This window comes from Heptranchias perlo, chromosome 6 (assembly GCF_035084215.1).
Source record: "Heptranchias perlo isolate sHepPer1 chromosome 6, sHepPer1.hap1, whole genome shotgun sequence".
In the NCBI taxonomy this organism is placed as follows: Eukaryota; Metazoa; Chordata; class Chondrichthyes; order Hexanchiformes; family Hexanchidae; genus Heptranchias; species Heptranchias perlo.
The window spans coordinates 29,769,945-29,782,963 of NC_090330.1; the positions used below are offsets into that span (position 1 = coordinate 29,769,945).

The 13,019-nt window shown below is 40.5% G+C and overlaps 1 protein-coding gene across 1 annotated transcript in view; it reads left to right on the plus strand.

Moving 5' to 3' along the window:
- The window catches only part of usp12a (ubiquitin specific peptidase 12a), a 49,748-nt gene that overhangs the window by 12,650 nt on the left and 24,079 nt on the right, over positions 1-13,019 (plus strand). Inside the window, exons 2-3 of the mRNA XM_067986014.1 lie at positions 1,081-1,161; positions 8,172-8,385. Coding sequence (XP_067842115.1) covers positions 1,081-1,161; positions 8,172-8,385 — 295 coding nt within the window. The remainder of the gene's footprint in view (positions 1-1,080; positions 1,162-8,171; positions 8,386-13,019) is intronic.

Below are 13,019 nucleotides of genomic sequence, written 5' to 3' on the forward strand. Positions count from 1 at the left end.
CATCAATGTCATTCTGTTCTGTTTTTGTGGCCAACGCGGTCATAGAATTTTGGAACTCTGATTATCTATTGTATATGACTAACAATTGGAAGAACATGCAGAAAGTGGTGGTAAAAATCAAGAACAGAAATAAGCGAAGGCAGAAAAATAGCAAAGTGCCATTAGAGTCATGGATAGAAATATCAAAGGCACAACTTATGATGGGTTTTTTAAAAAAAATGTGGAAGGAAGGAAGGATGGCCATGAATTATGGAAAATATTCCAGCATTTCACTGCCAATGCTTCTTTTGTTCCCCTTTGGGAAGTACAGCATTGTTTTATTTTGAACAACATTTTGTTTTGCATATGTTTGAGTCCACATGAGAAAAGTGTTGAACAAAATGGTACACAGCTGGTAGCATAATCCCCAAAGAGAAAAGGTCTTTCACTGTAGAATGCTTCCAGAGCAGTTCATGTGAAAAGCGGTAGAAAAATGGGGATCAGTTACTACATATGAATAGGGAGTTAATGCCACAGGAGCAAAATTATATATAAAAATCAATGATATTTATTATGTTTAAACCATACAGTTGGACTGAAACTGTTTTGGGCGCTGTACTTGCCAAGTAATGCTTCAAAAACTTTCACTCGCTTCGGTTGAGAAAATAGTTAACATTTGATCAGCTTGATTATTCATGATAAAAATCTTTCAAGGACTGAGTTTGGCAGTTATGTAAACGAATAATCACTGGCCGCTTATTCTTCTTGTAGACTCTAAGTAGCTCCAGCACCTACTTAAGCCTTAGAGTAAAGTCCTGTGCAGTAATGATAAAAGAAGGTTCACAAGGAAGTGCACATACTATCAATTTAATGGGCCAGCATGACTCTAATGGTATAGCAGGAACCTGAAGGCTCTGCTCAGACTGAACCCTGGACTTCAGATTCTGTGAAGATACCAGCAGAGGGTTACAAATTCTGTGTTAACTGTTACAGCTTTGTATGTGAAACATAGACTGCTTACATTTTCCTTTTCAGCTTCACCATTGTTTACAACAGATGAGTAAAAATCATTTAAATTATTTCCCCCTTTTTTTTTATCAGGGCATCAATGCCTCTGCTTTGGAGAAAGAGATTGGGCCAGAACAGTTTCCAGTCAATGAGCATTACTTTGGTTTAGTCAATGTAAGTACCTGAAATTTCAAAATGGCACCAACAAATCAATGTTGATTAGATTGTTATGATTTAAATATTTTTTAAAGCAATTTGCTGACTAGAATTTTAGAAATGGCTAAATAATGAGTTCTTAAAATATTTGATTTCATTCATTACAACATTTTACATTGCTCATAATTGATGTTGGAGGATTAATAAGCAAAGTCTTTGACATAGAGAGGAAATGTAATTCACTTACTTGGAAGTTTGCAACTTTTTTTAAAACAAAGTTACATTTTAAAATACAGATCTGGAGGAAATAAAGGGCAGGCTAAAAGTTGGCAGTCCAGTGAGTTTTGAGTAGAGCTGCGGAACTACATATCCAGCATTCTGTAAAGGAACTACTGTTGTGAAGGAGTGTGCACCTTGCAGTAGACAAAGAAGTTATGAGTATGAGAAGTACTAGCACATCTCTTTTAGAGAGTATGAAAAGAAACTTGCAAGGGATATCAAAACCAATACGAAGAACTTTTATTGTTATATTAGGAGAAAGAGGGTGGTCAGGAGCAGTGTTGGCCCCTTAAAAACTGAAAGTGGGGATATTGTCATTGACAATGGGGAAATGGCAGAGATGTTGAATGATTACTTTGCGTCAGTATTTACAGTAGAAAAAGAGGATAGCATGCCGGAAACCCCAAGAAAACTAATATTGAATCAGGTCAGGGACTCAATAAAATTAACATAAGTAAAACAACAGTAATGAAGAAAATAATAGCACTAAAGAGTGACAAATCCCCAGGACCAGATGGTTTCCATCCCAGGGTTTTAAATGAAGTAGGTGAGCACATTGCAGATGCCCTAACTATAATCTTTCAAAGTTCTCTAGATTCAGGAACTGTCCCTCTAGATTGGAAAATTGCACATGTCACTCTGCTTTTTAAGAAAGGAGAGAGAGGGAAGCCAGGGAATTATAGACCAGTTCGCCTAACATCTGTTGTGGGGAAAATGCTGGAGTCTATAATTAAGGATAGGGTGACTGAACACCTCGAGAATTTTCAGTTAATCAGAGAGAGCCAGCATGGATTTGTGAAAGGTAGGTCGTGCCTGACAAACCTGATTGAATTTTTTGAAGATGTGACTAAAGTAATGGACAGGGGAATGTCAATAGATGTTATTTATATGGACTTCCAGAAGGCATTTGATAAAGTCCCACATAAGAGACTGTTAGCCAAGATAGAAGCCATGGAATCGAGGGAAAAGTACAGACTTGGTTAGGAAGTTGGCTGAGCGAAAGGCGACACAGAGTAGGGATAATGGGAAGGTACTCACATTGGCAGGATGTGACTAGTGGAGTCCCGCAGGGATCTGTCTTGGGGCCTCAATTATTCACTATTTATTAACAACTTAGGTGAAGGCATAGAAAGTCTCATATCTAAGTTTGCCGATGACACAAAGATTGGTGGCATTGTAAGCAGTGTAAATGAAAACATAAAATTACAAAGGGATATTGATAGATTAGATAAACTGTGGCAAATTGAAGTCAATGGGAATCAGGGGGAAAACTCTCCAGTGGCTGGAGTCAAACTTAGCATAAAGGAAGATGGTAGTGGTTGTTGGAGGCCAATCATCTCAGCCCCAGGGCATTGCTGCAGGAGTTCCTCAGGGCAGTGTCCTAGGCCCAACCATCTTCAGCTGCTTCATCAATGACCTTCCCTCCATCATAAGGTCAGAAATGGGGATGTTCGCTGATGACTGCACAGTGTTCAGTTCCATTCGCAACCCCTCAGATAATGAAGCAGTCCGAGCCTGCATGCAGCAAGACCTGGACAACATCCAGGCTTGGGCTGATAAGTGGCAAGTAACATTCGCGCCAGATAAGTGCCAGGCAATGACCATCTCCAACAAGAGAGAGTCTAACCACCTCCCCCTGACATTCAACGGCATTACCATCGCCGAATCCCCCACCATCAACATCCTGGGGGTCACCATTGACCAGAAACTTAACTGGACCAGCCATATAAATACTGTGGCTACGAGAGCAGGTCAGAGGCTGGGTATTCTGCGGTGAGTGACTCACCTCCTGACTCCCCAAAGCCTTTTCACCATCTACAAGGCACAAGTCAGAAGTGTGATGGAATACTCTCCACTTGCCTGGATGAGTGCAGCTCCAACAACACTCAAGAAGCTCGACACCATCCAAGATAAAGCAGCCCGCTTGATTGGCACCCCATCCACCACCCTAAACATTCACTCCCTTCACCACCGGCGCACTGTGGCTGCAGTGTGCACCATCCACAGGATGCACTGCAGCAACTCGCCAAGGCTTCTTCGACAGCACCTCCCAAACCCGCGACCTCTACCACCTAGAAGGACAAGGGCAGCAGGCGCATGGGAACAACACCACCTGCACGTTCCCCTCCAAGTCACACACCATCCCGACTTGGAAATATATCGCCGTTCCTTCATTGTCGCTGGGTCAAAATCCTGGAACTCCCTTCCTAACAGCACTGTGGGAGAACCGTCACCACACGGACTGCAGCGGTTCAAGAAGGCGGCTCACCACCACCTTCTCGAGGGCAATTAGGGATGGGCAATAAATGCCGGCCTTGCCAGCGACGCCCACATCCCGTGAACGAATAAAACAAAAAATGGAATTCAATGTAGACAAATGTGAGTTCATCCATTTTGGATCAAAAAAGGATAGAACAGGGTACTTTCTAAATGGTTAAAAACAGTGGATGTCCAAAGGGACTTAGGGTTCAGGCACATAGATCATTGAAGTGTCATGAACATGTGCAGAAAATAATCAATAAGGCAAATGGAATGCTGGCCTTTATATCTAGAGGACTAGAGTACAAGGGGGCAGAAGTTATGCTGCAGCTATACAAAACCCTGGTTAGACTGCACCTGGAGTACTGTGAGCAGTTCTGGGCACCGCACCTATGCAAGGACATATTGGCCTTGGAGAGAGTGCAGCTTAGGTTTACTGGAATGATACCTGGACTTCAAGGGTTAAGTTACGAGGAGAGATTACACAAATTGGGGTTGTATTCTCTAGAGTTTCGAAGGTTATGGGGTGATCTGATCGAAGTTTATAAGATATTAAGGGGAACAGATAGGGTGGATAGAGAGAAACTATTTCCGCTGGTTGGAGATTCTCGGAGTAGGGGGCACAGTCTAAAAATTAGAGCCAGACCTTTCAGGAGTGAGATTAGAAAACATTTCTACACACAAAGGGTTGTAGAAGTTTGGAACTCTCTTCTGCAAACGGCAATTGATACTAGCTCAATTGCTAAATTTAAATCTGAGATAGATAGCTTTCTGGCAACCAAAGGTATTGAGATATGGGCCAAAGGCAGGTATATGGAATTAGATCACAGATCAGCCATGATCTTATCAAATGGTGGAGCAGGCTCGAGGGGCTGAATGGCCTACTCCTGTTCCTATGTTCCTATTTGAAAATAAATGATCCAGTAGAGATGATATTTTAATAGCATATTTTCAGTCTTCTCTAGGTTTGCCATTTCAGACTTCTTCTCTTGTGTCACAATGATTTGTTTATTTTTTTTGGAGCAGAACTTTAGACTGGCCTGAAGGTGCCCCACCCTTTAGAAATTACTGCCTGCTAGATTTTGCTGTGTACTTAAGTAGTGATTTTCCTAGGATTGGTTGGCTCTATATTGGTCTCCATAGTGTCCAAAGTGCTAGACCCTAGCAAAAATCAAATGGAGCAACTGCAGGGCATTCTGGCTACACCTCCCCATCCACATAGCACGTCATTAGAGTGGATTATGAGGAGAGCAGATCTCCGAAATGAGTCTCCATGAGGCCAAAAATATACTACTAGAATGAGGACATCTAACAGGTAGAAGATATCTTGTTGGGGCTTTGGAAGGAATCATCATCATCTTCCCTTCTGAAGGCAGTTACTTGTGCCATGATACAGTTCAACAAGTGCCTGCAACCCTGAAGAACTTTCCCCAAGTGCCCATTTTTCACGTGGAGTAAGATGGCGACTGTTTGACTACACAGGCAAAACAGCAGAACCTCTTCTGTCCTCCTCTGACAATCACTGTTACACTTTAACCATTGATCTCTGGATTGTGATCTGCAGCAGGAACTCTGGCTTATTCCTCCCCTGACCCAGGGATGCTGTGGTCAATTCCAGAGCCCCCATCATTGCCATAGCTGAGATCAGTACAGACCAGGGATCAAACCTGGGACCTTCCTGGTCTGTATAGCTAAGTACTGTACGATTGAGCCATCAAGGAAGCCTTGTTAAATTTTGTTTGAATGGAGGGAGATGGGGGACTACTTCATACAGAAAACACTTCCCTAACCTTTCTTCCCTTAAAACGTGGTTTGTATTTTGATCCATCTGTTGAATACAATCAAACCCTAGTAAGAACAACTCATATTTTTCTAATAAATCTACACTCTTAAATAGACTATGATACTAAAAGAATGAATACTGTGATATGGAAAAATGAAAATATCCAGTATAATTCACTAACACTCTGTGGCAACTATTACATTTGTAACAAAATGTAAATAAGCATCATGGAGGTTTAGGTCTTGTTACCATTCTCCTATTTGAGTACAGTAATATGGGGACAACTGTCATGTTTTACAGCCGACAAACTGCTTGCATCTTTTCAACTTTGGTTGGGCATGCCTTACTGAATGAATGCTAAATTCGTTTTAATTTATTCTTGTAGGCTCTGTTTTAATTTAATTTTAATTTAACATTTTAGCATGATATGATTTATTGTCCAAAAATCTGCTACATTAATATATATCATTAAAATAAAATTTCTTGTGCATCTAGTCTGCTGCCCATCATGACCATCGGTTAACTATTGGTTAATTTTCCCCCCCTCATTGGCTAAGCATTTTCTTTGGTTATTTTGTACTTTGGTGAATAATGAAAATTTAACAAATCATATTATGCAGAATCTTCCTCCCCAATTGTGTTCTGCCAAAATAAATTGTACCCTTTTTTTAATGCTGATCTTTATTCAGGATCTTTCATATACCCTGAAGGGTGAAGAATTTTGTGCCTTTGTACCAGAACATGTAAGAAATGTTCTTTGAGAATTCAGTCAACACAGGCATAACGTAGAGCAGACTGATTTCTAAATATCTCTAAAAGGGACTGAATCATTAAAGGCGTTTTTATGTGTATTGTGCACTTAACGGTGAGGGATAATGGTGCTGGCATGGGGAGTTAGCTATTTTTCCTCTTGTCAAGCTGTGGCAGCATTTAGTCCATCCAGGTCAGCTGGATGAGATGCAAGAGATGTAGAGCTCCTTTTTGTTGTCCTGACAACATGTTTAATATATCATATTCTGAACAACAGTGTCTGTGTACCTGTTACATTTCTTACCCTATCTATCCTTATAGTTGGTCTGAGTAAGATTGCCATATTAGCATCAATAGTATATTTTAGTGCACTCTCATATTGTGCATATCTTGGAAACAAGTTGAGTGTCAGCTACTCAAATGTAGTTTGCTCAAGACCTTTAATAGCCATTTGAAAGAGATTTTCTCCAACTAGGAGAATCAGTTTTACAGGCAGTTTTTCTTTCTGCCTTTTCCTCCCCATAGCCATTGCCAATTGTTAAAATATAGCAAATTATGTGGACACTGGGATAGGGGCGGGGGGAGGATGGAAGCTCATGGTCAGTCTTGAATTGACAAATGATCAGGAGCAGAAGTACTGGAAAAAGTGATCGCTGGCTTACATAATCCAAGTATCTGCATCACTGTTTAAGAATGAAATGGAAATTATACAAACATTTAAAAAAGTAATAATTTTTTTCCTAAGGCAAACAAGGTGGTTTATGATAAGTACATAATATTTATCTATAGAGCTGATTTTGCTTTTAATTGGTTCCAGACTGAAAAATCAATAGTTGTACTGAATGGCCAGAGAATTCATGTAAAGGTTCAGCATAACTATGGTGTAAGACCAGAGTTTCACCATTTGCTTGCAGGAAATTCAAGTGTAACTGATTTATGCCGAAACAACACTACGCGCAAATTTTCACGATCGTTTGCGCTGCCCCCGAGATACGCCTGCCAAAACCCTCTGCCTTCATTTACATAGCTCTGCTCTCATGCAAAAGACCAACTCGTGCGAGGGTCTTAGGTTTACACGAATAATGTGCTGGTGTAGATTTACACGCAAATGTTTAGGTGCAGCACGGCCTGAAGTCACCTGATATCAGCGTAACTGAGATTTCTTGAGTTTGATGGCAATTTTTTATGCAGTCTTTAAAAAATTGTTTTTTAAATTCATACTGAAACCTGCACTATACTTAACCAAAGAGCTGTCAGTCTCCATGCAGCTGAAATTCTACAGACCTCCCCACCATGTGTTCAGAAGGACTGAGCAACTTGAGTTGCCTTCCCATTGGGCATACCCCAGTTTTGCATTATAATGGCAGAGGAGCAGCAGAGGCAAAAGGCTCTGAGAATGAGTTGCAATGGCAGATGACACAGGCCAATATTTCTCTTATTGATGGCACTGCATTTGCACTCGTTTTACGCTGATTTTTACATTCCAATATAAGCAAATAAGGTCCATAGGAAATTTGGGCATAAATTCCCGTCAGCAACATCAGCGCAGAAACTAGCCTAAATTTTGGTGCCATTTCTGTGTAAGTTAGAGCCCGGAAATTCTGGCCCAATGTTTTAATATTTTAAAATAATTCTGAAACTTACAACATTGAAGAACTTTTTGATTAAATATTTTGTGTATGTATACATAGTAATATGTAACAGTACCTCATTATAGTTATTTTAAAACAAGAGTAACCTTTTTTTTGTGCCCTAATGCTACAACAAAAAATTACGGGATAACATTTCGCTTAAGAATAGATTAAAATATCTGTTAAAATTGGCATCACTTCAGAATGACTAGGGATATCTGATTATTTATTCATACAACTGTGTAAAGAGTTTTATTTTTCTGAACTATTTTTGGATCTAGCTTGTGACTGACTTGGACTTGTTTTGTCCTCTCTTGTGTTATTAGTTTGGGAATACCTGCTACTGTAATTCAGTCCTTCAGGCACTTTATTTTTGCCGTCCATTTCGAGAGAAAGTTCTAGCCTACAAGAATCAGCCCAGGAGAAAGGAAAACCTACTCACGTGCTTGGCAGATCTCTTCCACAACATAGCTACACAAAAGAAGAAAGTTGGTGTAATACCTCCCAAAAAGTTTATAACAAGACTACGAAAAGAAAATGGTAAGATTGTTAAACAAGGGAAATAAGGCCAGTCTAAATTGTGAACAAATGTCATGGATATAAACAGTCTGACAACACCTTTGTAATTTTAAAGTCTGACTCTAGGGCTTATTAACAAAATGAGTGGTGATGGTTGATCGTTATAAGGTAGGTAAATGTTGGGCAAGTCAACATGGAGAAAGCTAACAATTTGTCCATTTTTGCCTTGCAATAATATCCTGGCTAGATTTTAATATTTGGATCGCACAATAATTGGAAAATAAATCACAGCATATACAGATTATCTGAATATTGTGTGGAATGCCATTACTGTAATTCTTTAATGGAAAAACAGTATGGCTATCTTGGTATAATTAACAAAGTTTCATTTTTTTTCAGTTTTGGCAATTTTCTTTTGTTTTCTCTCCTCCACCTTTCCTTAAGTTGTTAACTTAGCATCCTATTCAAACTTGAGCTGAGTTTCCGATCCCATATCCTCTCCATTACAAAGACTGCCTACTTCTATTTCTGTAACATTGCCAGTCTTCAATTGCTCCCAAAACTCTCATCCATGTCTTTCTCACCTCCAGACTTGACTATTCTAATGCTCTGCTGCCCATATCCTAACTCGCACAAAGTCCTGCTCACCCATCAACGTTGTCGTTGTTGACCTACGTTGGATCCTGGTCCCCCAGCAGCTCAAATTTAAAATGATCATCCCCATGTTTAAATCTCTTCATGCCCTCGTCCCTCCTCTCCTCCAGCCCTACTACCCCCCAAACTCTCCGGTCTTCTGACCTCTTGTGCTTTCTCACCTCCCTTCGCCCCACCGTTGGCAGCCATGCAGTCACCCTCTTAGGCCTTTCCTTAAACCCCTTCAACTCACTACCTCCCACTCCTCCTTTAAGACCCTCACTAAAAGCCACTTCTGTGACCAAGCCCTCCTAATATATCCTCCTTTGACTCTGTCACTTTTTGATTATGCCTCTGTGAAGCACTTTAGAATTCCTTTACATTAAAGGTGATATATATATATATATATATATTGCAAGTTATTGCTGTGTACGGTTTCCTGGGTGCCAGTTATCCTCCAGTTTCCAGCCCAAATGATCATTCATCATGTGCGGACCTAGATGATGAGTGTTGACTGTCTGTTAATGGGTGTGTTACACTGAATCTGATCCTGATCCTTTCTTCACTTGATGTCCATGTATGTGCACTTTCTAACAGATTGCTGGATTGCAATCAGGAGTGAGCGCCAAAGGTGTTAAAGCTAATTGTAATGTCTATTGCCACCTTGCCTAAGATCATTTAACTCAGCGCAGCCATAGGGGGAGTTTACTATGATGGCCCTAACTAATATTCTGTTGTTTTATGCAGTAATTATGATATTTATCATAGAGGGGAAAAAAGATACAATTACCATAGGTTTTTTGTGTCAACAAGTGTGTGGATATCATAGCATTCTTGTTCCTGATAGTGAACTTATGTTCAATTTAGTATTAACATTGAGCACCCCCTTTTTTTTTTAACTGGAGGATAATATAGATGACACCCCTCCATTGGTTGGGAAGAGGGTTAAACTAATGAAGGAAGATGGTATTTTTTTTAATGTGTAAGGGAGCAGTTTATTTTAATGTGTAAGGGAGCAGTTTATTTTGAATGTAACAATGGGAGATTGATATACTCATTACAGTTATTTGTGTGAACATAAACTTGATTTGGAGCATTTGGTACCAACTTCAAAATAAATTAAACACTGAAGCTGTGAACATTAGGGTTACCTCACATGTATGGTCTCCCTACCTTTCTCATACAGGTGTTAGAAAAGTGTTCAATCATATGAGACACGCGCTTCTCTTTTATTTGTTTTCTAACGTGTAATGGTCAGGATTATGTTGATGATCGAACACGCCTGCCTATATTATTTATTATTGAACTGCTTCAGGAGGCCCTATTTACATTTCAAGGTGGTTTTAATAGCAGCCAGGGTAGAATAATAGAAAGTTATGGCACAGAAGGAGGCCATTCGGCCCATCGTATCCACGCCAGCCGAAAAAGAGCTATCCAGCTTAATCCTACTTTCCAGCACTTGGTCCGTAGCCCTGAAGGTTCAACGGCCCAACCATGGCTAACAAAAGAAATGAAGGATGGTATTAGATCCAAAGAGGAATCATATAAAGTTGCCAGAAAAAGTAGCAAGCCTGAGGAATGGGAGCAATTTAGAATTAGCAAAAAAGGACCAAGAGATTGATCAAGAGGGGAAAAATAGAGTATGAGAGTAAGCTTGCAAGGAACATAAAAGTGGACTGTAAAAGTTTCTACAAGTATGTAAAAAGAAAAAGATGAGTGAAGACAAATGTAGGTCCCTTACATTCAGAAACGGGAGAATTTATAATGGGGAACAGGGAAATGGCAGAGCAATTAAACAAATACTTTGGTTCTGTCTTCACAGAAGAGGACACAAATAACTTCCCAGAAATGCTAGGGGACCAAGAGACTAGTGAGAAGGAGGAATTAAAGGAAATTAGTATTTTTTAAAAAAAGTGCTGGAGAAATTAATGGGACTGAAAGCCGATAAATCCCCAGGGCCTGATAATCTGCATCCCAGAGTACTAAAAGAGGTAGCCATGGAAATAGTAGATGCATTAGTTGTCATCTTCCAAAATTCTATAGATTATAGAACAGTTCCTGCAGATTGGAGGGCGGCAAATGTAACCCCACTATATAAAAAAGGAGGGAGAGAGAAAACAGGGAACTACAGACTGGTTAACCTAACATCAGTAGTAGGGAAAATGCTAGAGTCTATTATAAAGGATGTGATAACAGGACACTTAGAACATGTCAACTGGACTAGACAAAGTCAACATGGATTTATGAAAGGGAAATCATGTTTGACAAACCTACTGGAGTTTTTTGAGGATGTAACTGGTAGAATAGATAAGGGAGAACCAGTGGATGTGGTTTATTTGGATTTTCAGAAGGCCTTTGATGAAGTCCCACATAAGAGGTTAGTGTGCAAAAGTGAAGCACATGGAATTGGGGGTAATATACTGGCATGGATTGAAAATTGGTTAACAGACAGGAAACAGAGATTAGGAATAAATGTGTCTTTTTCGGGGTGGCAGGCAGTGACTAGTGGGGTACCGCAGGGACCAGTGCTTGGGCCCCAGCTATTCACAATATATATCAATGATTTGGATGTGGGAACCAAATGTAATATTTCCAAGTTTGCTGACGACACAAAACTAGGTGGGATCATGAGTTGTGAGGAGGATGCTAAGAGGCTTCATGGTGATTTAGACAAGTTCAGTGAGTGGGCAAATACATGGCAAATGCAGTATAATGTGGATAAATGTGAAGTTGTCCACTTTGGAAAGAAAAACAGAAAGGCAGAGTATTATTTAAATGGTGATAGATAAGGGAATGTTGATGTACAAAGGGACCTGAGTGTCCTTGTACACCAGTCGCTGAAAGCAAACATGCAGATGCAGCAAGCAGTTAGGAAGGCAAATGGTATGTTGGCCTTCATTGTAAGAGGATTTGAGTATAGGAGCAAGGATGTCTTACTGCAGTTATACAGGGCCTTGGTGAGATGACACCTGGAGCATTGTGTGCAGTTTTGGTCTCCTTACCCAAGAATGAATATTCCTGCCATAGAGGGAGCGCAGCGATGGTTCACCAGACTGATCCCTGGGATGGCAGGACTGTCGTATGAAAAGAGATTGGGTCGACTCGGCCTGTATTCACTCGAGTTTGGAAGAATGAGAGGGGATCTCATTGAAACATATAAAATTCTGACAAGGCTGACCGACTGGATGCAGGGAGGATGTTTCCCCTGGTTGGGGGGGTCCAGAATGAGGGGTCACAGTCTCAGGATATGGGGTAGGACATTTAGGTCTGAGATGAGGAGAAATTTCTTCACTCAGAGGGTGGTGAACCTGTGGAATTCTCTGCCACAGAAGGCTGTGGAGGCCAAGTCACTGAATGTATTTAAGAAGGAACTAGATAGATTTCTAGACACAAAAGGCATCAAGGGGTATGGGGGAGAGAGTGGGAATATGGTATTGAGATAGAGGATCAGCCATGATCATATTGAATGGCGGAGCAGGCTCGAAGGGCCGAATGGCCTACTCCTCCTATTTTCTATGTTTCTATGTCTATTTCAAGTGCTCATCCAAGTACTTTTTAAATGAGGGTTTCTGCCTCTAACAACCTTTCAGGCAGTGAGTTCCAGACCCCCACCACCCTCTGGGTGAAAAAATTTCTCCTCAGCTCTCCTCTAATCCTTCTATCAATTACTTTAAATCTATGCCCCCTGGTCATTGACCACTCTGCTAAAGGAGATAGAGTGAATAGGGAGGACCTATAAAGTCCTGTCATAATTTTATACACCTCAATTAAATCTCCCCTCAGCCTCCTTTGTTCCAAAGAAAACCACCCCAGCCTATCCAATCTTTTCTCATAGCTAGAATTCTCCAGCCCTAGCAACATCCTCATAAATCTCCTCTGTACCTTCTCTAGTGTAATCACACCTTTCCTGTGATGTGACCAGAACTGTATGCCATTCTCTAGCTGTGGCCTAACTAGTGTTTTATACAGTTCTAGCATAACCTCCCTGCTCTTATATTCTATGCTTCAACTAATAAAGGAAA